Genomic DNA, 26,911 nt, shown 5'->3' on the forward strand with positions numbered 1-26,911 from the left:
TAGTTTTTTTACAGACTGGCTGGTGATACGTGTAGTTCCACGGATGTGAATCTACTCTTTCACAGACATCCCATCACAGGCACTTGGGGCCTATTTTTCCCCATTGCACACAGGATTCAGTACTGTTACCAACGTTGCACTACACTTAAAGAGGAACACTCATATGTGCTAATACTCCTTCAAACATAGTATCAATGATTTTGTCTTGCCATTACAGTCTTCCTTTGTGTTTTCCCTTACTCTGGATTACAAATCACACTGCAGTATAAACTACAGGCTAGCTGAAGATATCCGGACTTGAAAGAACATTTGTTATCTCCTCTTTGTTACTCATCATTACTCTGCATTCTATCGCTTAATCGTTGAACTACATCCTAGGGGAAGCCAATTTACAGTATAGCATTCAGGTTATATTGTGTTATTTGTATGATTATGACTATTATTGTTTGTTGGTCTGTGTGCTGAGGCCTTAGAGGAAAGGTATCCAACATATATTTTAAGAGTGTTGGATATTTGTTTCTTTGAGCACCTATCCAAATAGGTCTAATGAAGTATCTATGTTAAGTACTTTTGGATATCAGTTATAAGAAATACTCTTTGTCCAATTTAACTGTGTTTATTCATACCATTCTTTATGTTCATTTTTCACCTCAGTAAAGAGGGTTCAGTGATTTTGTGTTAGATTCTCAATGACTAACGCCATATTGCAGAATGGAACCCAAGGTGTCAGAGGTAAGAGAGGATTTTCAGAGTTGTGGTAACCAGTGGGGTATAGAGTCTATCAGCAGCCCCTATGGGGGTTCCGCTACACTAGTGATAATCTGATGGCTCTAAGTTTCAGAATCTAGATGATAACTCCTGTTTGGATGAGGATCCTTGGAAACAAAAGAAAATGTAGACTGTGTCTCATCGTGTACTGTTGGCAACAATTGTCACTGTTTTCCACAGCATGTGAAGAAAAGTCTTTCCCAGGTCCAGGGCTGGCTTAGAGATCCACCATCTTATGACTGGAAGGAAGCATTAAATAATCCAAAGTTTGGGTTTGCTTGTTACACGTCATTAGTACCTTGGATTCAAGAGGTCTGGAGTGAAACTAGGCAAAGGGAACTGCCTCAAAGGAGGCCATCATTAAGCCCAGAAGTATCATGCAGAAGCAAACTGAGGAGTGCTGTGGATTTTCATGTGGGACCTTAGGGAAGCAACCTTCTCCTGAGGGAGGAAGATTCTGGGTTGATCTGTGTCCACAATTAGACTTTAGACACAGTTTGAAGGACCTGAAGTGAACTAGTCAAAAGGCTTGAAATTATGAAATGAGACAGACAAGGTTGTGGCAGAAAAATCCCTCTGTAGGAGGTTGTCCAGGTAACATGTGACTTGATTGCCCTGGGTTTACAGAGGTAGTGGGACAAACAAGGTACATAGGAGGGTTGCAAACTGGAAATGTTGGTCTTCCAAATTAAAATGCAGAAAGTGTTGATATGAGGGGAAGATGAAAAATGTGTAGATAGGTTGTAATGTGAAAAGGGACTATCTAAAAGAAAATGTATAAATAGGCATCTTATAGGTCTACTGATGCCAATATTTCCCTTGCCTGGGAGAAGCAGTAACAGATCTCGTTAATTCCATCCTGAATTTTAGTACAAGTATGTAGTTAGTTATGGGAGATGACAAGTCCAACAGAGTATATACAAAATAATACAATAACAGAATTCTGTTCTGTGTCTTATTCAGAATGCTCAGTCCTTCTGTTCATTACAGAAAGTACTTTGGGCCAGATTCATAAAAGAGATACGACGGCGTATCTCCTGATACGCCGTCGTATCTCCTGATACGCCGTCGTATCTCTGAGATACGATTGTCGTATCTATGCGCCTGATTCATAGAATCAGGTTACGCATAGATATCCCTAAGATCCGACAGGTGTAAGTGACTTACACCGTCGGATCTTAGGCTGCAATTCTAGGACGGCCGCTAGGTGGCGATTCCATTGCGGTCGGCGTAGAATATGCAAATGACTAGTTACGCGGATTCACGAACGTACGCTTTGCCCGTCGCTGTAAATTTACGTTGTTTCCGTAGAGATACGCGGCGTAAAACTAAACCTGCCCTCTCTGTGGTCTAGCCATTGTTAAGTATGGCCGTCTTTCCCGCGTCGAAATTTGAAATTTCACGTCGTTTGCGTAAGTCGTCCGTGAATGGCGCTGGATGCCATTTACATTAACGTCGAAACCAATGACGTCCTTGCGACGTCATTTAGCGCAATGCACGTCGGGAAATTTTAGGGACGGAGCATGCGCAGTACGTTCGGCGCGGGAACGCGCCTAATTTAAATGGTCCCCGCCCCATTTGAATTAGGCGGGCTTGTGCCGGGCAGATTTACGCTACGCCGCCGCAAGTTTACAGGCAAGTGCTTTGTGAATCAAGCACTTACGCTAAAAACTTTGCAGCGGTGTAACGTAATTGTAATACGTTACGCCGCCGCAGCGTAGGGCGATTCTACCTGAATCTGGCCCTTTGAGTCCAATCTTTACTCCAAAGACTTGCTTCAAACCTGCTGTAAAAGTTGTAGGAACTACTGCTGGTTCTTACATTGGTCTAATACATTTCTGGATGGCAGTGTACTCAGCTGATAGGCTTATCTCTGACCATCTGTGATTACTGAACATATTTGCAAATTAGATATTCAACTAAAGTATACAACGTAGACCAAGGCTTTTATGATTATTTTAGTTTTAAAATGTTAAATTTTGCAAGCATTATTATTATTGCTAACAAATAAAACTGAGCGCAGGGTTATTTGGTCTATTTGAACATTTTTGTTTTTTACATTAAACAAAACATTAGCACCAACCTGCAAATTCCAACATTTGAGAATTCTCCACTTCGAACAACAATTCATCATGAATCTGTGCAATGAGCCTGAAAGACATCCATTATGTTTAGTGTGGTCAGTACCAGAGTAATTAACGTTCCATAAATAGTGGTCACAAAGTAATTTGTAGTTGAAACTAGAAAGGTGTCCCGATTACTACAGTATAACATAAGCTATTAAAGCTTTTATATTTTCCATTGTCCGCTCTCCTAACAGATTCAATACACAGCCTGATAGCCCACACATAACTGAAAAATAGGATTTTTGTACTCACCATGAAATCCTTTCCCCTGAAGTTCATTGACGGACACAGCCACTTAAATCTTGACCATAGGGTTATATTGCCACCTTCAGGAGAGGACTAGGCAGAACATGTTAAAACTGCACAGTACCGCCCAGGGGGCGGTGCAATTGGCTATAACCCCTCATACTGCATCCAGCAGCTCAGTTCATCAAAAAGAAGTACAGAAAAAAAAAGGAGGGGTGGGTGCTGTGTCCATCAATGAACTTCAGAGAAAAGGATTTTACGGTGAGTACAAAAATCCTATTTTCTCTTTCGTTCATTGACGGACACAGCAACTTAAATCTTGACCTTGGGGACCCAAGCAGTGTCAAAAAACAAGGGGTAGGAACTGTAAACAAACAAACTCCACCCAAAACAACCAGAGCTCCTCAACGGAGGAATTGCAACATTAACCACTTAAGACCCGGACCATTATGCAGGTTAAGGATCTTGCCCCTTTTTGCGATTCGGCACATGCGTCGCTTTAACTGACAATTGCGACGTGGCTCCCAAACAAAATTGGGGTCCTTTTTTCCCCACAAATAGAGCTTTCTTTTGGTGGTATTTAATCACCTCTGCGGTTTTTATTTTTTGCGCTATAAACAAAAATAGAGCGACAATTTTGAAAAAAAAAAATCTATATTTCTTACTTTTTGCTATAATAAATATCCCCCAAAAATATATATAAAAAAAATTTCCCTCAGTTTTGGCCGATACGTATTCTTCTACTTATTTTTGGTAAAAATTTGCAATAAGCGTTTATTGATTGGTTTGCGCAAGTTATAGCGTTTACAAAATAGGGGATAGTTTTATGGCAGTATTATTAATATTTTTTTTTTTTACTAGTAATGACGGCGATCAGCGATTTTTTTTCGTGACTGCGACATTATGTCGGACACATTTGACACATTTTTGGGACCACTGTCATTTTCACAGCAAAAAGTTCTATAAAAATGCACCGATTACTGTGAAAATGACAATGGCAGTGAAGGGGTTAACCACTAAGGGGGCGCTAAGGGGTTAAGTGTGCCCTAAGGGAGTGATTCTTACTGTAGGGGGTGTGGCTGTAGGTGTGACATCACTGATCGTCGTTCCCTATAACAGGGAACAGACGATCAGTGACACTGCCACAGAGAAGAACGGGGAAGGTGTGTTTACACACACCTCTCCCCGTTCTTCAGCTCCTGTGACCCGATCGCGGGACACCAGCGGCAATCGGGTCACACCGGGCGCGGTCACGGAGCTTTGGACCGGGTCGCGAGCACGCCGCCGGTGGCGCGTGCGACCCACGGCTGGGCTCTTAAAGGCGACGTACAGGTATGTGCCTGCACCCAGCCGTGCCATTCTGCCGACATATATCGGCGTTAGGCGGTCCTTAAGTGGTTAAACAGCTGCCTGCAAAACCTTGCGGCCGAAGGAAGCATCCGCAGATGCGCTCACATCAACCTTGAAAAATTTAGTGAAAGTGTGAACGGACGACCAGGTCGCCACCTTACACACCTGGGAAACTGACGCTTGATGTCCGAAAGCCCAGGAGGCACCAATTGCCCTGGTCGAATGTGCCGTGACAGGAAAGGGAGGCGCCTGCCCTTTTAAGGCATAAGCCTGTATCACGTTCTGTCTAATCCACGAGAAATGGTGGCCGATGAGACCACCAGGCCCTTCTTCGGACCAGCTATCGACACAAACAGTGAGTCTGACCTCCGAAACGGAGCCGTAGCAGACAGATACACCCACAGAGCCTGGATCACGTCCAAGGAATGTAAGGCAACCTCCTTCGGGTGCAATGAAAAGAACGGAAGCACAATGTCCTAATTTAGATGAAATGCCGAAACAACCTTAGGAATAAATAAAGGCTGTGGGCGCAGCACCGCCTTATCCTTGTGGAGGATCATGTAGGGAGACTTGCAAGACAAGGCCACCAACTCAGAAACCCTCCTGGCAGATGTAAGAGCCACCAGAAAGGCTACCCTCTGATAGAGTGTCAATAAGGGGATCTCCCTAATGGTCTCAAATTATGAGCATTTATGTGCATTTCATTTCGTTACGAATTTGAATTCGGACACATTTTTCATTATTCGGAAATTTGTATGCATCCGAATTTCAGAATTACAAAATTAACGAATTTAAACAAATTCGAAAAACGCGAACAAAATTCGAAGTCGAATCAAATTCGAAAACAAATTTGAATCGAATTTGAAAAAATAGAAATCGATTTTCTAAAAACTACAATAAAATAGAATATAAAACAATAAAGCAATAGAATCAAAAAGAATATAATAGAAGTTAATAGAATGTGATAAAATAGAACATGACAGTCTTCCGAAATTCGAATAGTATAAATTTGAATTCTAGAATAGTTTGGAAAATAATTTAAATTTATGGAAACTAAAATATAAAAGAATAGAACAACAATAGAACAGAATAGAGTCAATTATAATATATATTATATTTTATTCTATTCTCTTGTTTTTCTTTTCTATTTTATTCTAATCTTTTCTATTAGAATTTGAATTCATTTTATACGAAATTCGAATTTCATATTGAATGAAATCAAATTTGAATAGAAAAGATTATAAAAGATTAGTTTCATATTAGAATTTGAAAACATTTTGACCGAATTCCTAAAAAGTTGATCAAATTTGAAAAATTTAAATAGATTAGAAAAAATCTACTGCATTCGAAAAAAAATCTACCGCATTTGAAAAACATCTACTAAATTAGAAAAAACTACCACATTCGATTTTTTTTTACAAATATACCATTTTCCAAAATTCGAATTTTATATAGAATGAAATCGAATTGAAATAGAAAAGATTAGAATAGAATAGAAAATAATAGAAAAGTTAATAAACTAGAAAAACAATAGAACAGAATAGAATCAATTATAATATATATATTATATTTTATTATATTCTCTTGTTTTTCTTTTCTATTCAATTCTAATCTTTTCTATTCAAATTTGAATTAATTTTATATGAAATTCGAATTTCTTATTGAATGAAATCAAATTTGAATAGAAAAGATTATAAAAGATTAGTTTCATATTAGAATTTGAAAATTTTTGAACCGAATTCTTAAAAAGTCGATCAAATTTGAAAAATGTAATTAGATTAGAAAAAAATCTACTGCATTAGAAAAAATTCTACCGCATTTGAAAAAAAATACTAAATTAGAAAAAACTACCACATTCGATTTTTTTTTTTAATCCACTTTATTTTTATTGTTTGTTTTTTTTCCAATTTAATAAATACATATGCCTATTCGGCATCTATTACACTTCTATTAAAGTACATTATACACATTTTTTTTCATTCACATAATATTCCAATGTACTACTCCCTTTTTATTTATTTTTTACACCCAACCCCTCCCCCCCCTCCCTATCCTCTGCACTCTACATTAGGAATCTATCTGTCACCAGTTTTGGTGGTGCGACACTCGCGTCTCCTAACCAGGAATGCCAAATCTCCTCAAACTTACCCTCTGCCTTCCTTCGTTTATATGCCAGGTGTTCTCTACTTAACAGGGAGTTGACATACGCAATCCATTGCTTCCCTGTGGGGACCCCAGGGGCCATCCAGTAGCGTGCAATAAGCTTTCTTGCCAGGTACAGCAACCTTGTTATCATGTAGTACTTTCCTTTTGTATACTCTCCAGGGTCAATGATCCCTAGTAAGTATACCTGAGGGTCCAATGGAACTGGTACCTGTGCTACTCTGGTAATCCCCTGTGATACATCCTCCCAGTACCTATGTAGCTTTGGGCATCTCCAAATTAAGTGTATGAAGTCCCCTTGCTGAACTTTGCACTTTGGGCACATAGGGGTATCCCTTCTTCCCCATCTATGTAGTTGTGGCGCTGTCCTATAGGCCCTGTGTAAAATAAAAAGTTGTGATAATTTGTGAGATGCTGATACGGACACCACAGGAACAGATTCAAGTGCCCTGATGAAAAGAATTTTCCCAAATGGGGTTATTGCGCAGCTCAAAAGGAAAGAGGTAATACCTTTGGTATTACCTCTTTCCTTTTGAGCTGCGCAATAACCCCATTTGGGAAAATTCTTTTCATCATTTTTATCGGGGTGAGCAGCCACATTCTCTCCACCATAGTGTCCTGTCTCTTTTCCAGATTCAAGTGCCCTTTCCCACTGTTCCTCGTTTATCTCCCCAATGTCTTCTACCCATTTCCTACGACTTCTGAAGGCGGCATTGGTTCTGTATTGTTATAAGCAGTCCCTCATATATTTTTGTTATCAGTCCTCTCCGAGCTTCTGCTTGCAAGACCCCCGTCATCAAGGGTGACGGTGATATTACCACCAGCGATCATGTTTGTTGTTGTTTCTGTAGAGCATGCCGAAGCTGGAGATATTGATAAAAGCCCCGTGGTGCTAATTGGAATTCCCTACATAACTGTGCATATGTTTTCAGTACCTCGCCTTCGTATAACTGCGAAAAGAACCAGATTCCCCTCTTTTTCCAGGGTGTGAAGCCTGATAATTCCCGCAGCTGCCTGTAATGAGGGAACCGTGCTGGTCACCAAATTTCTGTTCGGGTCCTCCCTTTCTTCCCGTCCCCATCCCGCCAGCTGTTGTATCTGAGAGGCCAAAAAATATGTTTCAGGGTGGGGGACCGCAAGTCCCCCCCTGTCCTTTCCATGTTGTAAAGTAGTTAAACTAATCCTAGCTACCCTTTTCTTCCATAACAGCTCCCGCATCTGGGTCTCAATTCTTTTGAACCATTTGTTCGGTATCCACATCGGTGAATTATGGAAAATATATAGGAGTTGTGGAGCCCATATAATTTTTATTAAGTTGGCCCTACCTACCACTGATAGAGGGAGTTTGCACCAGCTATTGCATTTCTCTCTTTGTTTTACTAGTAGTGGACCCAGGTTCAGCCGAAGATATTCAGCTGTGTCCGGAGAAACCACCACTCCCAAATAGCAAAAACTACTTGCTATAGTGATCTGCTCTGCTCCTATGGGTAGCTGTTCCCTCAATGGATCTATAGGCATTAATATTGATTTGGACCAATTTATGTTAAACCCCGAGAAGCCTCCAAATTCTCCTATTATCCCCATTGCTGTTCGCAATGATGCTACCGTGTCTCCTAGATATATAATTATATCATCTGCATAAAATACTAAATTAGAAAAAACTACCACATTCGATTTTTTTTTTTACATATAACCATTTTCCAAAATTCGAATTTCATATAGAATGAAATCGAATTGGAATAGAAAAGATTAGAATAGGATAGAAAATAATAGAAAAGTTAATAAACTAGAAAAACAATAGAACAGAATAAAATATAATATTTTATTCGCTTTTGTTCTATTGTTTTTCTAGTCTATTCTTTTATATTATTTTCTATTCAAATCTTTTCTATTCTAATTCAAATTAATTCTATACGAAATTCGAACTTCTGAAGCCATCTTCCAAAATTTGAATGTCGTATAGAATGAATTAGAATTTGAATAAAAAAAGAATAGAAAAACACTAGAACAGAACAGAAAAATATATAATTAAAAAAAAAAAAATATATATATATATATATATATATATATATATATATATATATATATAGAGAACACCTTCTGAAATTTGAATTTTGTATAGAATGAAATTGAATAGAAAAGATTAGAATAGAATAGAAAAGAATAGCATAAAAAAACAATAAAACAGAACAGAAAATGTGTGTGTGTATATACCATCTTCCAAAATTCGAATTTCGTATACAATGAATTTGAATTTGCATACAAAAGGATTAGAATAGAAAATAATAGAAAATAATAAACTAGAAAAACATATTATATTTTATTCTATTCTGTTCTATTGTTGTCCAATTCTATTCTATTATTCTTTTTTCTATTCTATTCTAATCTTTTCTATTCTAATTCAAAATCATTCTATACGAATATCATTCTATATGAAATGAACTATCATTCTATACGAAATTCGAATTTCAGAAAATGGTTTTATATTTATATATATATAACCATTTTCCCAAATTCAAATTTCGTATAGAATGAATTTGAATTTCAACACTGTAACCATGTCCCCCTGTAATATTTATGTGTATACATATATATACATACATATATATAATGTGTACATGTATATATATATATATATAATGTGTGTATATACAATATATATATATACACATGTATATACAATGTGTGTGTGTATACATATATATATTATGTAGGGGGATTCGTTATTTTAGTTAAATTACCCACGCCGTCTTGTCAGTGTACTGAGCAGTGATAATTTATCACTGCTTAATAAACTGACATCTCTGTATTTCTGTGAATTTCTGGTACTGTAATCTCGTAAAAGTCGCACGAGATTCCAGTATCAGGGGCCGTTCTCCACTGTTTGAAGCGTTGGTAGATCACTTCACTCCTCCAAGGGTGAAGCGATCTACTCCACTTCATAAACTGTCACACAGAGGAGAAAAATCTCCTCCGTGAATGCTGAAGAACGAAGCAATGAATTGATTTAACTGCTTCATAAACGGACACCTAAATGTGGTAGCATGCTTTCGAATTTGATAGTTTTTTTTTAATTCGGTAGATTTGTTTTCGAATGCGTTAGAATTATTTCGAATGCGGTAGTTTTTTCGAATACGAAATGAATCCCGAAAACGAATGTAATGAATGCAACAAACTTAACCAAACAAATTTAATTAAATAACGAATCGAAACAAAACAAATGTTTTCATCCTGCACATGTCTATCTCAAATGGCGGTTTCTGAAACATCGAGAGCACCAAATTCAAATCCCACGGAGGCAGCGGTGGCCGAACCGGAGGGGCCACATGTCGAAGCCCTTGTACAAACGTACTCACCAATGAATAAGCCGCCAGGGGCTGCTGGAAAAAGACAGCCAAGGTTGAAATCTGTCCTTTAATGGTGCTTAAAGCGGTTCTCCACCCTAAAGTGGAGTCCCGCTGATCGGAACCCGCCCCCCCTCCGGTGTCACATTTGACACCTTTCAGGGGGAGGGGGGTGCAGATACCTGTCTAAAGACAGGTATTTGCACCCACTTCCGGCCACACGCTACGGGCGAAAGACAGGTTTTTCTGACTTCCCGTCTGTCGCCCGTTGTGTGCTGGGAACACTCGGCTCCCAGCACACAGCGTGTGAGCCAATCGGCGGGCGCAGCGCGACTAGCGCATGCCCTGTAGGGAACCGGGCAGTGAAGCCGCAGCGCTTCACTTCCTGGTTCCCTCAGCGTGGATGGCGGGGGGAGCAGCAGAGAGACGAGCGATCGCTCGTGCTCTGCTGCGATCAGCGCTGGACTCCAGGACAGGTATTAATTAAAAGTCAGCAGCTGCAGTATTTGTAGCTGCTGGCTTTTAATATTTTTTCCCCATGGCACATCCGCTTTAAGGCAAGTTCTTTGATCCACTCCCCGCTGAAAAAATAGAAGGATCCTGAAAACTATATTTATGGGGACGCCACCCCATCTCCTCACACATAGAGATGTAGGCCTTCCACGTGCAATGATAAATCTTCAGAGAAGATGACTTCCGCGCCCTCAGCATTGTGGAGATTATCGAATCCGACAGGCCTCTGTCCCTTAGCACCTGTAAAGCAGTATAAAGTATAGGACCTTGCGACAGAAGGTCCTCTCGCATCGGCAGTCACCAAGGAACATCAGCCACCATCCGAACTATATCGGCGTACCAGGGACACTGAGGCCAATCTGGGGCAACTAGAATCACCAGAATCCCCTCGGTCTCCACTCTGCGAAGCAGACGAGGGAGAAGTTTTAGCAGGGGGAAGGCATAAATCAGCCGTTAATGCCCCCATGGGGCTACCAACGTGTCTGCCCAGGATCTTTGGACCTGGCCACAAACCTCAACACCTTCCGAGTGGGTCGAGAAGCCAGGAGGTCCACGTCTGGCGTGCCCCATCTCAGGCAAAGGAGTCTAAATACATCCGGATGTATTACCCTTGGTCCAGCATCTAATGACTTAGGTAGTCTGCTTGCCAGTTTTGTACGCCCGGAATGTGCACGGCCGATAGAGATGGCACGCGCGGCTCCGCCCACCGCAGGATTTGAGCAACCTCCAATGCTGCAGCCCAACTCCTCGTTCCTCCTTGATGGTTGACATTTGCCACTGCCGTGACGTCGTCCAACTGGATCCTGACTGGGCGCCCCTGCAGCCTCAGTGACCATGTGGAGAGGCACTGCCTGATCGCCCGAAGTTCCAGCACATTGATCGGCAGGCGGGATTCTTCCTGCGTCCAGTGGCCCTGTGCTGACTGAAGGGCCCCAAACACCCCCCCCAAACGGTCAGGCTGGCGTCTGTCATGATCACCGTCCAATGAAAATGAAGGAAAGACCTCCCGGACTGAAGGGCCAGGGACCTCAGCCACCAGGCCAGGGATTCCCTGACTAGGTGGCTCACTCAATTATGACAATCCAGAGACAACGGAGACTTGTCCCATTTGGACAGGATCTCCTTTTACAAGCCTCGAGTGTGAAATTTAGCATACGGTACCGCCTCGAAAGTGGCCATCATGAGATCCAGGACTCGAATGCAAAAACGCAGTGACGATCACTTGCGGGATGCCAACAGCTTCACCGCATCCTAAAGAGTCTGTAGCTTGTCTGAAGGGAGTAAAACTCTCGCTTCTGAGGAGTCCAGAATCAAGCCCAGGTTCTCCAGGCTTTGAGTCGGCACCAACACCGACTTCTGGAGGTTTAGAACCCAACCAAACTTCCGAAGAGTCTGACTGGTGATCACCCCATCCTCCTCCAATTCTGAGGTGGAAGCTTCTCTCAGAAGGAGGTCGTCCAGGTAGCTCACAATTGCGATTCCTCGCTGTCTCAGCAAGGCCAGAATTGTGGCGAGCACCTTGGTGAAAACCCTTGGTGCCGACGCCAGGCCAAAGGGGAGAGCTAAAAACAACATAAAAATGAATAGCGCTAAATAATATAATAAGAAGACACTGAATGTCTATGTAAAACACAATGGGCCAGATTCTCGTAGACTGGACGTATCTTTGCGGCGGCGTAACGTATCTGATTTAAGTTACGCCGCAACTTACACGGGCAAATGCTGTATTCTCAAAGCACTTGCTCCGTAAGTTGCGGCGGCGTAGCGTAAATCGGCCGGCGTAAGCCCGCCTAATTCAAATGTGGAAGGGGGGGCGTGTTTTATGTTAATCTACTGTGACCCGACGTGATTGACGTTTTTCACGAACGACGCATGCGCCGTCCGTGGAAATCTCCCAGTGTGCATTGCTCCTAATACGCCGCAAGGACGTATTGGTTTTGACGTGGACGTAAATGACGTCCAGCCCCATTCAAGGACAAGTTACGCAAACAACGTAACTTTTTAAAATTTTGATGCGGGAACAACGGCCATACTTAACATTGGCTGCACCTCATATAGCAGGGGCAACTATACGCCGGGAAAAGCCTAACGTAAACGTCGTAACTTTACTGCGTCGGCCGCACGTACGTTCGAGAATTTGCGTATCTAGCTAATTTGCATACTCGACGCCTATTTGGATGGAAGCGCCACCTAGCGGGCCAAAAAAAAATTGCACTTAAGATCCGACGGCGTAAGAGACTTACTCCTGTCGGATCTAATAGATATCTATGCGTAACTGAATCTAAGAATCAGTCGCATAGATACGACGGCTCAACGCAGAGATACGACGGCGTATCTGGAGATACGCCGTCGTATCTCGGTTGAGAGTCTGGACCCAAGTGACTAGTGTATATATATGAATAAAATAAAAAAGTCCAAAAAAGTCCAAAATGTGAAAAAGTATAGTGAAAAACTTGATAGATGGATGAAGCTGGGTGCAGAAAGTTCCAGATCAACACTGATTCCCACTGAACTTAACGTGCAATTGTGAGATACCCGCCACCAGAAAGGGAGGCTTACCAGATGTATTGAACCCTAATGAGCCTACGCCCAAAGGGTTAATAAAGCTGAATGTGTAAAATGGAGGATGTACCAGCCAGGAACCGAGTATTCAACCAGCAGGATGCAATGAAGCCGTCACTCAGGGGAAGGTATCAATAGCTTGGAGATGACTCACAGATGATCAAACCATACCCAATATGCAGAGAGGAAAGGAAAGGCACAATACCGTAAAACATCGGGCGTTTTAATGATGGTTAAAAACACTTAGGCCTTGTACTCACGAGCAGACATGTCCGATGAAACCAGTCCGCGGACCGTTTTCATCGGACATGTCTGCCCGAGGACTTCTGTTCGATGGCTGTACACACCATCGAAAAGAAGTCCGCGCGTAAACAATACGCGGGGCGTGTCCGCGCTGTCGCCGCGACGATGTGGGCGGGCCTGCCTTTTAAATACATGGTTTATACATGGAATGGTTTTAATACATTTTTTAACCAATTAACGGGTTTTTATCAATGCAGAAGGTGTAGAGTTTGTTCCCTGAATTCATGTAGGAGTAGGCGTACGATTAGGTTTGAATCAACTGTTACAAGGAAGGAGCACCCAATAAAGCCCTTTATTACTTGCAAAACCACAGGAGTTGTGTATCTGATCCAGTGTCCATGCGGCCTACAATATGTGGGCCGTACCAAGCGACCTTTGCGTGTTCGGTTAAACGAACACATTACCAACATCCTCAATGGTTACGATAAACATTCGGTGTCAAAGCACTATCTCCTTAAACATAATAGAGATCCATCGAATACACTCTTTTTAGGCATCGACAAATTTAAACCTAATTGGAGGGGGAGTGCTCTAGTTAGAGAAATTTCCAAGCTAGAAATGGCCTGGATACACCGGCTCAAGTGCTATACGCCTCATGGCCTAAATATAGACACAGACATAAATGCGTTTATAAATAATGCTTGATGTCACTATGACAATTTTATGTCTATATTGTTGTATAAAATGATTCTGTATAGTGGTTTTATTTATTGTAAAAAATAATTTTTAGCCTCATTTTGACTTCACCAGGATGGGACCAATTTTCTATTTTATAAATTTTTTTATTCTTTACTTTTTACATATTTTATATATTTTTTATATTTTCATATTTTCCATTTTTACACCAATGATTGGTCCACCATTTATATTCACTTATATTTACACTATTAATATTATGCCAATTTGGATATGGGGGTTGGTTTAATCATGATCCAAAGGTTTTGAATATATACTTTCTATATGAATATTAATTTATTCATATAATTTTTAATCCCTTTTGGGGTTTCCTATTTACGTTTAATTTTTCTTTAGAATGTCACTATTTTTGTTTGTAGCATCCTGATCTATATATGTGTGAGATATTGCTCACTCTGACATAAGTATCTATAGGTTGGCAATTCCAGTCCTGACCACGAGAGGGACTGACTATATTTATTTAGGATGGATTTTTTTAATTTATGCACGTTTTGTATTATATTCACTTATATGCACAAAACACCAATTCTTATATTTTTAATACTGTCTCCTTTTTTATTAAAGGGATAGCTCCCTGTCTTTAGCCTTATTTACACACATAAATATTTAAATTTTTTTATATTTATATCTTTTATCTAGTAAGGGCACTTAAGGTCCCGCACACAGTAAAATATCCAGTTTTCCCATTTTCAAAATGGTGATTTGGCTATTTCCGGTTCCTGGCAGTCAAAGCGAGGCCTGGGTATATTAAGCGGTGGTTCACTGCAGAGCCCATTCCCATTGAGAACGTCATATTGTGACGAAACGCGTCTGGGACGGAGTGCAGTGACGTCACCGCGTACAGGAAGGGCTCCTGTTAGATGCCGGCCGGCAAATGTCTATTCGCTCTCTATTTACATTCGTCTGTAAGTAGTTTTAAATCTTTTTTAATTAAAACCTGTTAGTGCATACTACCCTATGTGCGGTCTCCTTCCTTTTATGTTGACACTGACTGGGCTGTGACATGCTATGAGGACGCTATTCGCTATTATATGCTGCTGCACCCCATCGTGGATTTCTTAAAGGGATCGTGACCTGGTGTATGTTTGGCCATTATCCGGCGTTCTGGAAGTATCCTGCAATAATTTGAATAACGCTGTTATCAAATTACCCTGTGGTAAGCCTCAGTCCATATGGTGGCGGGTCACAACTGTCAATCATCTCCACACTGGGTGCTGTCTGGGTCGGATTTTCAGTTTATGGACTTTGTTATTGGATTTTTTAAATAACTTGTTCACCATTTGTTCACGATCTATGCACTTTTATAGTGCACATTTTTTCTGTGTCCCACTTGTAGAAGACACAAAGGACTTCACTGTTTATATTAATTTATTATTGGTTGGCGCAATTTTTCTTCCTTTTTATATATATATATACACTAGTCACTTGGTGTTTTACTGTTTGGCGGACAAGAAAGACTCTATTTTGTATCCTGATGACACCAGTTCGCAAACCTACTGGTCAGAAAAGAGGGAGGTCCACCGAGCTGCAAACTCCCGAAGGCGACCCCCCACCCGAGAGTCGGACGGGGGCAAACCTTCATGCAGACGTAGATTTGCTTGCAGGCTTGTGAAACCAGGGACACTTCTGTCCCTCAGCTGGCGTCTTGTCGGTGTCAGGGCTGGGCTCAGCCCTTCCTTCTCTGTGATGGCAGCTCAGCTGTCAGCTAATTGCCAGCTCCCATCTCTCCACAGTGATCCACCTGTGGATGATCCTGTCCGTCAGCTCTGCCTACTTAAAGCGGTTGTAAACCCGCATGCGTGCGGGAGACTTCAATTAGGCAAGGTCCGGCAGGTGCCGGTCCTTTAGCCGAGGATCCCCCCTGCGCATGCGCCGCTGCAATCAGCGGCGCATTGCGAGGGGAATATCTCCTAAACCGTACAGGTTTAGGAGATATTCTCTATACCTAAAGGTAAGCCTTATTATAGGCTTACCTGTAGGTACAAGTTAAAAAAAAGGCTTTACAACCACTTTACAACCACTTTAACCTCCTGGGCGGTGTTCCCGAGTCTGACTCGGGGTGAGATTTTTGGGCTAGGATCGGTAACCCCGAGTCAGACTCGGGCTCGCCTCGCTGGATGTACAGGGAGTTTTACTTACCTTGTCCCTGGATCCAGCGATGCCACCGCGCTGTGTGAGCGAGCAGGACCTCGCTCGATTCACACAGTGCCTCCGTGTGACGCCGATCTCCGTTCCCTGCGACGTTACGACGCACGGGGACGGAGAACGGCGCCAAATTCAAAAAAGTAAACAAACACTATACATACAGTATACTGTAATCTTATAGATTACAGTACTGTATGTAAAAAAAACACACCCCCCCTGTCCCTAGTGGTCTGTCCTGTGTCATGCATGTCATTTTATATAATAAAAACGTTTCTTTCTCCCTGCAAACTGTAGATTGTCCATAGCAACCAAAAGTGTCCCTTTATGTCAAAAATAGTTTTAGATCAGCTAAAAAACAGCGATAATAAATTATAATCACTTGCAGAATTGTGCGATAGCGATTTGTGGGGAAATTCGTCATAAAAAAATAAAAATAATGACAGCAACAATTCTGCAACTGAGCAAATTTCAGTGATTTTGATTTGATTACATTATTGAATAATTTTTATTATAATTATATTATTATTTGTTATAATTATTTATAATTATTTATTATATTATAATTTATAATTTTGTTTTTAAAAAAATTTCATACCCGGGATGCCTATTAGAAGCTTGTTTGGTCAGATTTAAGTGAGTTATTTCTAAAAATGACAGACCTACAATATAAAACGCCAAATTTCCTTGCAAATAATGGTACCGCTTTCAGCATGTTTTTTCTGAAAGAATCATACCGCCAGGGAGGTTAAAGCTTTCCAGTTCATTTGCTCCTCGCCTGTGTTAACATCACAAGAGACTTTCGCATTCGTTCCTGTTGAAGACCTGCTTGACTACGTTCCTTCTGGGTACAGATCCTGCTTGCTGTACTACTACCTTTATTGCTGGCTCTTGGACATTGGCTTGGCCAACTACCCGATCTGGTTACTGAACTTTGGTTATGTTTTGACTACGCTTGCTCTGTTTACCTTTTTATTTTTAGTATTAAACAAGTGTGATTTAACTGTACTTCTGTCTCGGTCTGATTTAGGCTGCATTCACACCTAAGCGACAGCCGCGTACGCGTGTAGCGGCAGATTTGCCGCGATTACAAATGTTTCTTTTTTTTTTTTTTTTTCTAAAGTATTCCCATTGCTGTCTATGCGAAATCGCGCCTGTCGCGTGAAAAAAAGGGTCCGGGACTTTTTTTCAGGCGACAGGCGTTGCGCGTCTATGAGATGTGAACCATCTCCATAGACGGCAATGGGAATTCTCCCCTCTAGCGACAGAAGCGTCCCGCGTCGGGCGTTTTGTCGCTTAGGTGTGAATGGGGTCTCATGGTTTCTGACACTAGGCGAAGGCCATGACTTCAGAAGATGCAGCCAATCCACTTGTTGATAATATTTTTTCCAGATTGAATGGCCTGGATCACTGCATTGATCAGGTTACCATGGCAATACAGACGCTCCTGAGTCCAACGGCTCATCTAGTGTCTCCCACTGTGGCCGCTCTGGTAGTCCCTGTGCAGCTACCTGCCTCGAGTATTACCTCTTTAAGATATATGTCTGGCTCCGCTCCGCTTCCCCAGCGATTTGGGGGGCGATCCAGTTCAGTGGAGAGGGTTTCTCAACCAGGTTGAGATATATTTGAGATGCTGCCCCAGGCATTTCTCAAGGACAGAAGCAAAGTGGGTTTTGTGATATCTTTGCTTTATGACAGAGCCCTGACCTGGGCAAACCCTCTATGGGAGACGCAAAACCCGGGGGCCTGAGTTACCCAGAATTTGTGGCTTCCTTCAAAAGGGTATTTGACGTTCTCCCACGCTCCGCTTCTGCTGCCAAGTGCCTCATGTCCATCAAACAGAGTACGAGGACGGTTGACCCATGCACTTGGGCTTCACACGTCTCTCTGCAGACGAGAGAGCCCTTAGGAGGAGGGAGAGATTGTGCTTTTATTGTGGCCAGGCTGGTCACTTTTTGAAGTCTTGTCCCACCCATCCAGGGAATGCCCGAACCTTTAGGTCCTGTCATGGACAGGCCTTAGGTGGCGTTGTTTCGTCTCCATTTTCTCAGCTAAGGTACTGTGCACCTCTTCACTCTCCTCCCTGCCGGAGGAGTACAACGATTTTAGCGATGTCTTTGACAAAGGTCAAGCCGGTACGTTGCCCCAACACCAGTCGTATGATTGCGCAATTGACCTTCAACCTGGTGCCATACCCCCTCGTGGCTGGGTTTACCCTTTGTCGGTCTTGGAAGATAAGGCCATGGAGGAGTATGTTACAGACACACTCTCCCGAGGTTTCATCCGCAAGTCCTCGTCTCCTGCTGGTGCTGGTTTCTTTTTTGTGAAGAAGAAGAGTGGTGAACTGAGACCTTGCATTGACTATAGGGGTCTCAATTATCTCACCATTAAAAATGCCTATCCAATTCTGTTGATTACGGAGTTATTTGACTGCCTCAAGGGAGCAACGGTTTTCACAAAGCTTGATTTGAGAGTGGCATACAATCTTGAGAGGATTAAGGAGGGCGACAAGTGGAAAAATGCCTTTAATACCAGAACAGGTCATTATGAGTATCTCTTAATGTCTTTGGGCCTCTGTAATGCTCCGGCAGTTTTCCAGGAGTTTATTAACGATGTCCTCCGAGATTTGTTGTAGTTATGTGTGGTGGTTTATCTCGATGATATCCTCATATTTTCCAAGTCCCTGGAGAGCCACCACTCAGATGTCTGTCAAGTGCTTCAGAAACTAAGAGAGAACAATCTCTATTGTAAGCTGGAGAAGTGTGAATTCTATTGGGAACAGGTCAAATTCCTGGGTTACATAGTTAGTTAGTCAGGTTGAAAAAAGACACAAGTCCATCCAGTTCAACCACAAAAAATAAAAAAACAAAAATAAAAAACACAGTAAAATCCTATACACCCAACTCCATTCCCACAGTTGATCCAGAGGAAGGCAAAAAACCCCAGCAGAGCATGATCCAATTTGCTACAGCAGGGGAAAAAATTCCTTCCTGATCCCCCGAGAGGCAATCGGATTTACCCTGGATCAACTTTACCTACAAATCTTAATACTCAAGTTATATTCTGTACATTTAGGAAAGAATCCAGGCCTTTCTTAAAGCAATCTACTGAGCTGGCCAGAACCACCTCTGGAGGGAGTCTGTTCCACATTTTCACAGCTCTTACTGTGAAGAAACCTTTCCGTATTTGGAGGTGAAATCTCTTTTCCTCTAGACGTAAAGAGTGCCCCCTTGTCCTCAGTGTTGACCGTAAAGTGAATAACTCAACACCAAGTTCACTGTATGGACCTCTTATATATTTGTACATGTTGATCATATCCCCCCTTATTCTCCTCTTCTCAAGAGTGAATAAATTCAGTTCCTCTAATCTTTCCTCATAGCTGAGCTCCTCCATGCCTCTTATCAGTTTGGTTGCCCTTCTCTGCACTTTCTCCAGTTCTCCGATGTCCTTTTTGAGAACTGGTGCCCAAAACTGAACTGCATATTCCAGATGAGGTCTTACTAATGATTTGTACAGGGGCAAAATTATATCTCTGTCTCTGGAGTCCATACCTCTCTTAATACAAGAAAGGACTTTGCTCGCTTTGGAAACCGCAGCTTGGCATTGCATGCCATTATTGAGCTTATGATCAACTAAAACCCCCAGATCCTTCTCCACTACAGATCCCCCCAGTTGTACTCCCCCTAGTATGTATGATGCATGCATATTCTTAGCCCCCAAGTGCATAACTTTACATTTATCTACATTAAACCTCATCTGCCACTTAGTCGCCCAATTAGACAGAGCATTGAGGTCGGCTTGTAAATTGGAGACATCCTGCAAGGACGTTATTCCACTGCATAGCTTGGTGTCATCTGCAAAGACAGAAATGTTACTTTTGATCTCAGACCCAATATCATTTATATCATTTATGTAATTTCCACGGCTGGTTTTTCGATGGACCCAGAGAATCTCTCTGCTGTCCTACAGTGGCCTCCACCCGTGGGTTTACATCCTCTGCAGCGATTTCTTGGCTTTTCCAACTATTATCGGAAGTTTATTCGTAACTTCTTGTCTCTGGTCAAGCCCCTGACTGATATGACCAGAAATAACGGTAACCCACAGAGTTGGTCTCCAGAGTCCATTAAGGCTTTTGAGAGTCTTAAGGCTATCTTTGTTTCTGCTCCTGTGTTGGCACATCCTGATCCTACGTTGCCTTTTATCCTTGAAGTTGATGCTTCTGAGACTGAAGTTGGCGCCCTTCTGTCTCAACGTCTTAGCTCTGACAGCGCTATGCATCCCTGTGGCTACCTTTCCAAGAAATTGTCACCTGCGGAGTGCAATTACGAGATTGGTGACAGAGATCAGTTGGCGATCATTTTAGCCCTGAAAGAATGGAGACATCTCCTCGAAGGTACCACTGTGCCGGTTCTCATTTTTACTGACCATAAAAATCTCACATTCTTGTCTGAGGCTAAGCGCCTCTCTCCCAGAAGGGCACGATGGGCTCTTTTCTTGTCTAGCTTTAATTACATTGTCTCATTCTTACCCGGTACTAAGAATGTAAGGGCTGACATCTTGTCACAACAATTTTCCTCCACTTCCAAGATGGAGTCGGTTCCAGTCCCTGTGATTCCTCCTGATCATATTCTGGCTACGATTCGCACCAGTCTCACTTCTTCTTTGGGAGACAACGAGACTCTCCGTACTGCCGTGCTCCAGACTTACTATTCTCCCAAGGCTGCTGGCCACCCTGGGAAGAATCAACTCTTTTGGGCCATTTCCTAACAATTCTGGTGGCCTAATCTACATGCTGATGTAACCACCTTCGTAGCTGCCTGTTCCATGTGTGCTTAGAGTAAGACTCCACAACACCTTCCAGTGGGCCTCCTACAACCCATACCCAATGGAGAGAGGCCCTGGACCCACCTGTCTATGGATTTCATTGTGGAGTTACCCAACTTCCAGGGTAACACAGTTATCCTTATGGTGGTAGACCAGTTCTCGAAAATGTCTCACTGTATTCCACTTAAGAAGTTGCCTACATCTAAAGAACTGGCTTCCATTTTAGCTCAGGAGATCTTTCCCTTACATGGTCTACCCAAGGTGATTGTCTCTGACAGGGAAAGTCAGTTTGTGTCCCGGTTCTGGCGAGCCTTTTGTGCACAGTTGGGAATTTGGCTCGCCTTCTCCTCTGTGTATCACCCGCAGTCTAATGGGGCTGCGAGCCAATCAGTCCTTGGAGCAATTCCTGCATTGCTATATTTCTGACTATCACAACAACTGGTCAGACCTCTTACCTTGGGCGGAGTTTGCTCACAATAGCGCTCTGAATTCTGCTTCCCATTTGTCCCCGTTTATGGCGAACTATGGTTTCCAACCTTCCATGTTGCCTGATTTGTTTGTTCTTCAGAGTATTCCTGCATTAGAGGAACATCTCCGTGGTCTTCGTTCCACTTGGGTACAAGTCCAGGAGGCTTTGCGACAGGCTAACGATAGGTACAGACTCCATACTGACCGCAGACGCCTGCCTGCGCCTTCCTACCAGGTCAGGGACAGGGTCTGGCTGTCATCTTGCAACCTTCGACTTCGTGTTCCTTCTCTGAAGTTCGCACCTCGGTTTATTGGGCCTTTCCGTATCTTTTGCAGAATAAACCCAGTGGCTTATGCGTTGGACCTTCTTTCCAGTATGCGTATCTCTAATGTGTTTCATGTCTCCTTATTGAGACCTTTGGTCTGCAACCGTTTTACCACCTCTGTGCCACGTCCTCACCCTATACAGGTTGAGAACCATGAGGTGTATGAAGTACAGTCCATTGTTGACTCCCGTAGCTTCCGTGGGTGCATACAGTACCTGGTGCATTGGAGGGGGTCTGGAGGAACGCTCTTGGGTCCCTTCCTCGGACGTACATGCCCCTGTCTTCCTCCATGATTTCCATAGACGTTTTCCCCTCAAGCCCAGTGGTCCTCCGAGGGGGAGGGGGTCGTTGAGGAGGGGGTACTGTCAGGGCTGGGCTCTGCCCTTTCTTCTCTGTGATGGCAGCTCAGCTGTCAGGTAATTGCCAGGTGATCCACCTGTGGATGATCCTGTTCGTCAGCTCTGCCCACTTAAAGCCTTCCAGTTCATTTTCTCTTCACCTGCGTTAACATCACAAGAGACTTTTGCCTGCGTTCCTGTTAAAGACCTGCTTGACTACGTTCCCTCTGGCAACAGTTCTTACTTGCTGTACTACTACCTTTATCGCTGGCTCTTGGACATTGGCTTGGCCAACTACCCGATCCGGTTACTGAACTCTGGCTATGTTTTGTCTACGCTTGCTCTCTTTACCTTTTTATTTTTATTATTAAACAAGTGTGATTTAACTGTACTTCTGTCTCGGTCTGATTCATGGTTCCTGACAGTCGGCCTGGGAATGCTTACTTGCGGATCCGGGCGGACGAAAAAAAACGCTTCTGAGTGGAGAAGGAGGGACCTGGCCTATGGCGTGGCTCCTTACCTTTTCTGGATTGTGGGAGCAGCGTACCCTTACCCCCAGTAACATTCTTAATAATGTCATCCAGCGAGGCTCCAAATAGCGTCTCTCCCTGGAAGGGCAAATCTGCCAGAGCATTCTTAGATGCCTGGTCCGCAGACCAGCATTTTAACCAAATCAGGCGACGGAGCACCACAGCAGATACTGAGGCTCTAGAAAGAAAAGGAGCCGTATCCAAGGCCGCATTGCTGCAGACCACCAAGCTCTGAGGAAAGGGGTACGCCCCCGAAACGCGACAGCCCTAACATCAGTCGTAGATTCAAGTGAATATCGTATCCTGCTGATGTTGTTGGACTTCTGCTGTATTGTCTTTCAAGGCTTGATTTTAAACTCCACTTTGTGAGTACAATGATTTATTTTAACAATTTTAATAAAATTCATTTAGCAGTATCACACTAGGTCGGTGCGCCCTACGTTCTCTTTTTTCTTTTTTAGTCTCATGAATTCCCACGATTCTGAGGAGGGCTGCAAGACTCTGGAAGATACTTTTTAACCACTTCCTTACCGCCTCATTGGAAAATGACGGCGGCAGGAACCCCTTTACGATTCAGGTGGACGTCATATGACGTCCACCCCTTCTCGCCGCTACTGCGGGCTCCTGTCAGCTCGCGGAGCGGAGATCGGTGACGCGGCGAATGCCTCGGAGACAGCCCGTCACCGATCACTGCATTAGAAAAAAAAAAGATTTTACCCACGTGACCGGCTGTTTCCAATCACAGCCGGTCACTTCCCTATGGAGGAGGCGCGCGCGGCCCCGAGCGCGTGCTTCTCGGCGATCGGGCGCGCACACTGCGGCAATCGGGCACGAGGCTCGTCCCCTGGACATAGCCTAGTCCCGATCTGGGTAAAGAGCCAATGAAATTTGGCTCTTTACCACGTGACCGGCTGTGTCCAATCACAGCCGGTCACAATTGTAAACAAACAAAGCTGTAACCGCTGTCTCTGGGCTCTCCTCCTCACACACCGATCCTGTGTGAGAAGGAGAATTCAGAAACAGTGAGTTACAGTTTACAGTCTCTACAGTGTCATTATAGTGTCCAGAGTACCTGTCACCCCCCCATCAAGAGTACCTGTCACCCCCCCCATCAAGAGTACCTGTCACCTCCCCATCAAAAGTACCTGAGTACCTGTCAACCCCCATCAAGAGTACCCGAGTACCCGTCACCCCCCATCAAGAGTACCTGAGTACCCGTCGCCCTCATCAGGAGTACCTCAGTACCTGTCGCCCCCATCAGGAGTACTTTTCGCCTCCATCAGGAGTACCTGAGTACCCGTCGCCTCCATCAGGAGTACCCGAGTACCCGTCGCCCCCATCAAGAGTACCTGTCACCTCCATCAGGAGTACCTGAGTACCCGTCACCCCCATCAAGGGTAATTGTCACCTCCATCAGGAGTACCGGAGTACCTGTCGCCCCCATAAAAAAGGAGTACCCGTCACCCCCATCAAGAGCACCTGTCACCCCCATCAGGAGCACCTGTCACCCCCATCAGAAGTACCCGAGTACCTGTCACCCCCATCAGGAGTACCTGTCACCTCCATCAGGAGTACCTGTCACCTCCATCAGGAGTACCTGTCACCTCCATCAGGAGTACCTGTCCCGTGAGCTCTATCAGGAGTACCTGTCACCTCCATCAGGAGTACCTGTCACCTCCATCAGGAGTACCTGTCCCGTGAGCCCAGCAGCCAATTTCTAGCTGACGTACAGCCAATTAGTCCCTATCGTGCAGCCCTGTCATACAGCCAACATGTCCAGAAAATTATACACCACAGAAGAGGCATTCAAAATTATAACCCAGAGCGATGAGAGCAGTGGGGAGCTCTCACCGCCCCATAACAGTGCCGAGTCCACTTTCAATTCAGGTTCGGAATACGAGCCCCCTGAAAGCAGTACATCCGAATCGGAGGAGGAAGTAGTCCGTCCAAAAAGACCACGGTCTGAACCCCAGGCAGCTACCAGCAGCGCCGGACATCCCAGTGGCCAATCAGCAAATGCTAACGGCGCTAGACCCCAGGAGGAAAGGCCCAGTACAAGCTCTGGAATTCCACACCGAGGAAGAAGGGCCCAAACCCATCTACCGGATGGCTTGGCCAACCCGTTGTGGCTGCCTTCTAGTACAGGGTCAGCCACAATCCCCCCTTTCACAGCACAGCCAGGTGTGCAGGCCAACACCGAAGGTTTCTCTGAAATCGATTTTTTTAATTTATTTTTCCCTAATGAGTTCCTTCAAACCATCATAGACCAAACAAATCTTTTTGCCAGTCAGTACATACAAAACAACCCCAACTCATACTATGCCCGCCCGTTTGAATGGAGACCCCTAACAATGGAGGAAATGAGATTGTTTTTAGGCCTTACGCTGAATATGGGGCTTTCAAAAAAAAATGAACTTCATTCGTATTGGTCTAAAAAGCCCATCCTCCATATGCCAATTTTTTCAGCTACGATGTCCAGGTCCCGCTATGACAAGATCATACGGTTCCTGCATTTCTGCGACAACTCGCAGTGCCCCCCCCGAAATCATACGGACTTTGATAGATTATATAAAATTCGCCCCCTAATAGATTTTTTCAATGAGAAGTTTGCTGAACTTTACATCCCGGAACAGAACATCTCTGTGGATGAATCCCTGGTCCATTTCACTGGCCGGCTGGGAATAAAACAGTATATTCCCAGTAAGAGAGCGAGGTACGGCTTGAAGCTAAACAAGCTCTGCGAAAGCTCCTCCGGCTATGTGAATGCCTTTCGTGTGTACGAAGGCAAAGACTCCCAAATCCAGCCCCCTGAGTGTCCATCGTATATGGGAATAAGCGGGAAAATTGTATGGGAGTTGGCATTCCCACTCTTCCAAAAGGGGTATCACATATACGTGGACAATTACTACACTAGCCTGCCCCTTTTTCGCCACCTATTCCTGAATAAAACTTTGGCCTGTGGTACTTCACGTAAAAACAGGAAAGGCTTCCCACAGAGTTTAGTCACCACATGCCTACAAAAAGGGGAATCGGTAAGCCTGAGGAACGAAGAAGTTTTGGCCTTGAAGTGGAGGGATAAGAAAGACGTTTACATGATGTCGACTATCCACAATGACACCTCAGTGGAAATTCACAGGAGACGCCGTACCATTCGAAAGCCTTGCTGTATCAATGAATATAATAAGTTCATGGGGGGGTGGATCTAAACGATCAAATGCTGCAGCCCTATCTCTCAATGCGAAAGTCAATTTTCTGGTATAAAAAAGTTGCAATATACTTCTTCCATATGGCCCTTTATAATTCATTTGTCACTTATCACAAATCAACGAAAAGACCCATCCCCTTTATCAGATTTATCGAAAATGTTGTCACTGCCCTGATCTATCAGCAAGGCTCTGCCCCACAAAGAATTCGCTCCGATTCTGTCAGCAGACTGCACGAGCGCCATTATCCTGACCATATTCCACCATCAGCAACCGGAAGAAGACGCCAAAAAAGATGTCGGGTGTGCAGCAAACGTGGAATTAGAAAAGACACCAGTTGCTATTGCCCCGACTGTCCCTCCCAACCTGGCCTATGTATGGCACCATGCTTCAAGCGATATCACTCTTTCGAAAATTATTAACCCAAATTCCTAATAGACTGCCACTAGCCCCTCTTTCAATTTCTGTGCTGATTTCCCTGCTGCCTCAACCAACCAACCTAGTGCCTCAACTCAACTGACCCTGGCCTGTTTATCGACTATGCCTCTGCCTGCCGTCTGCATTGTTTATCCGCCATGTTTCTGCCTTTCACGTGAACTGACCCTGGACTGCTTCTAGACTATGCCTCTGCCTGCCGTCTGCATTGTTTATCCGCCATGTTTCTGCCTTTCACATTGAACTGACCCTGGACTGTATCGACTATGCCTCTGCCTACTGCCTATTTCTGCCTTTTACCTGCACTGACCTCGGCTTGTTGACCATGTTTTTGCCTGCCCCTTGGACTGATCTTGCACCCTGCCACACAGGGGTCTCACATATGTGAGGGGCCCCAGAATAGTGTTCGGAGTTCAGAAAACCAGTTTTTGGTTTTCTGTGTTCCCATAACAGGGTCTGGTTGCCCGGAGGCTTCAAAGCGATTTGGGTGGGAGAAGCCTCTACCCCTGTCCCCATTCTTTCCTGACCGAGGCCCTAAACTTGATGGTCCTGCCTGCTGCCTGGACCAATATTT

The 26,911-nt window shown here is 43.7% G+C and overlaps 1 protein-coding gene across 1 annotated transcript in view; it reads right to left on the bottom strand.

The window, feature by feature from the left end:
* The window catches only part of POLN (DNA polymerase nu), a 268,106-nt gene that overhangs the window by 19,252 nt on the left and 221,943 nt on the right, over nucleotides 1-26,911 (bottom strand). The window contains exon 20 of the mRNA XM_040335297.1: nucleotides 2,852-2,919. Coding sequence (XP_040191231.1) covers nucleotides 2,852-2,919 — 68 coding nt within the window. The remainder of the gene's footprint in view (nucleotides 1-2,851; nucleotides 2,920-26,911) is intronic.

Source organism: Rana temporaria, chromosome 1, assembly GCF_905171775.1.
Source record: "Rana temporaria chromosome 1, aRanTem1.1, whole genome shotgun sequence".
In the NCBI taxonomy this organism is placed as follows: Eukaryota; Metazoa; Chordata; class Amphibia; order Anura; family Ranidae; genus Rana; species Rana temporaria.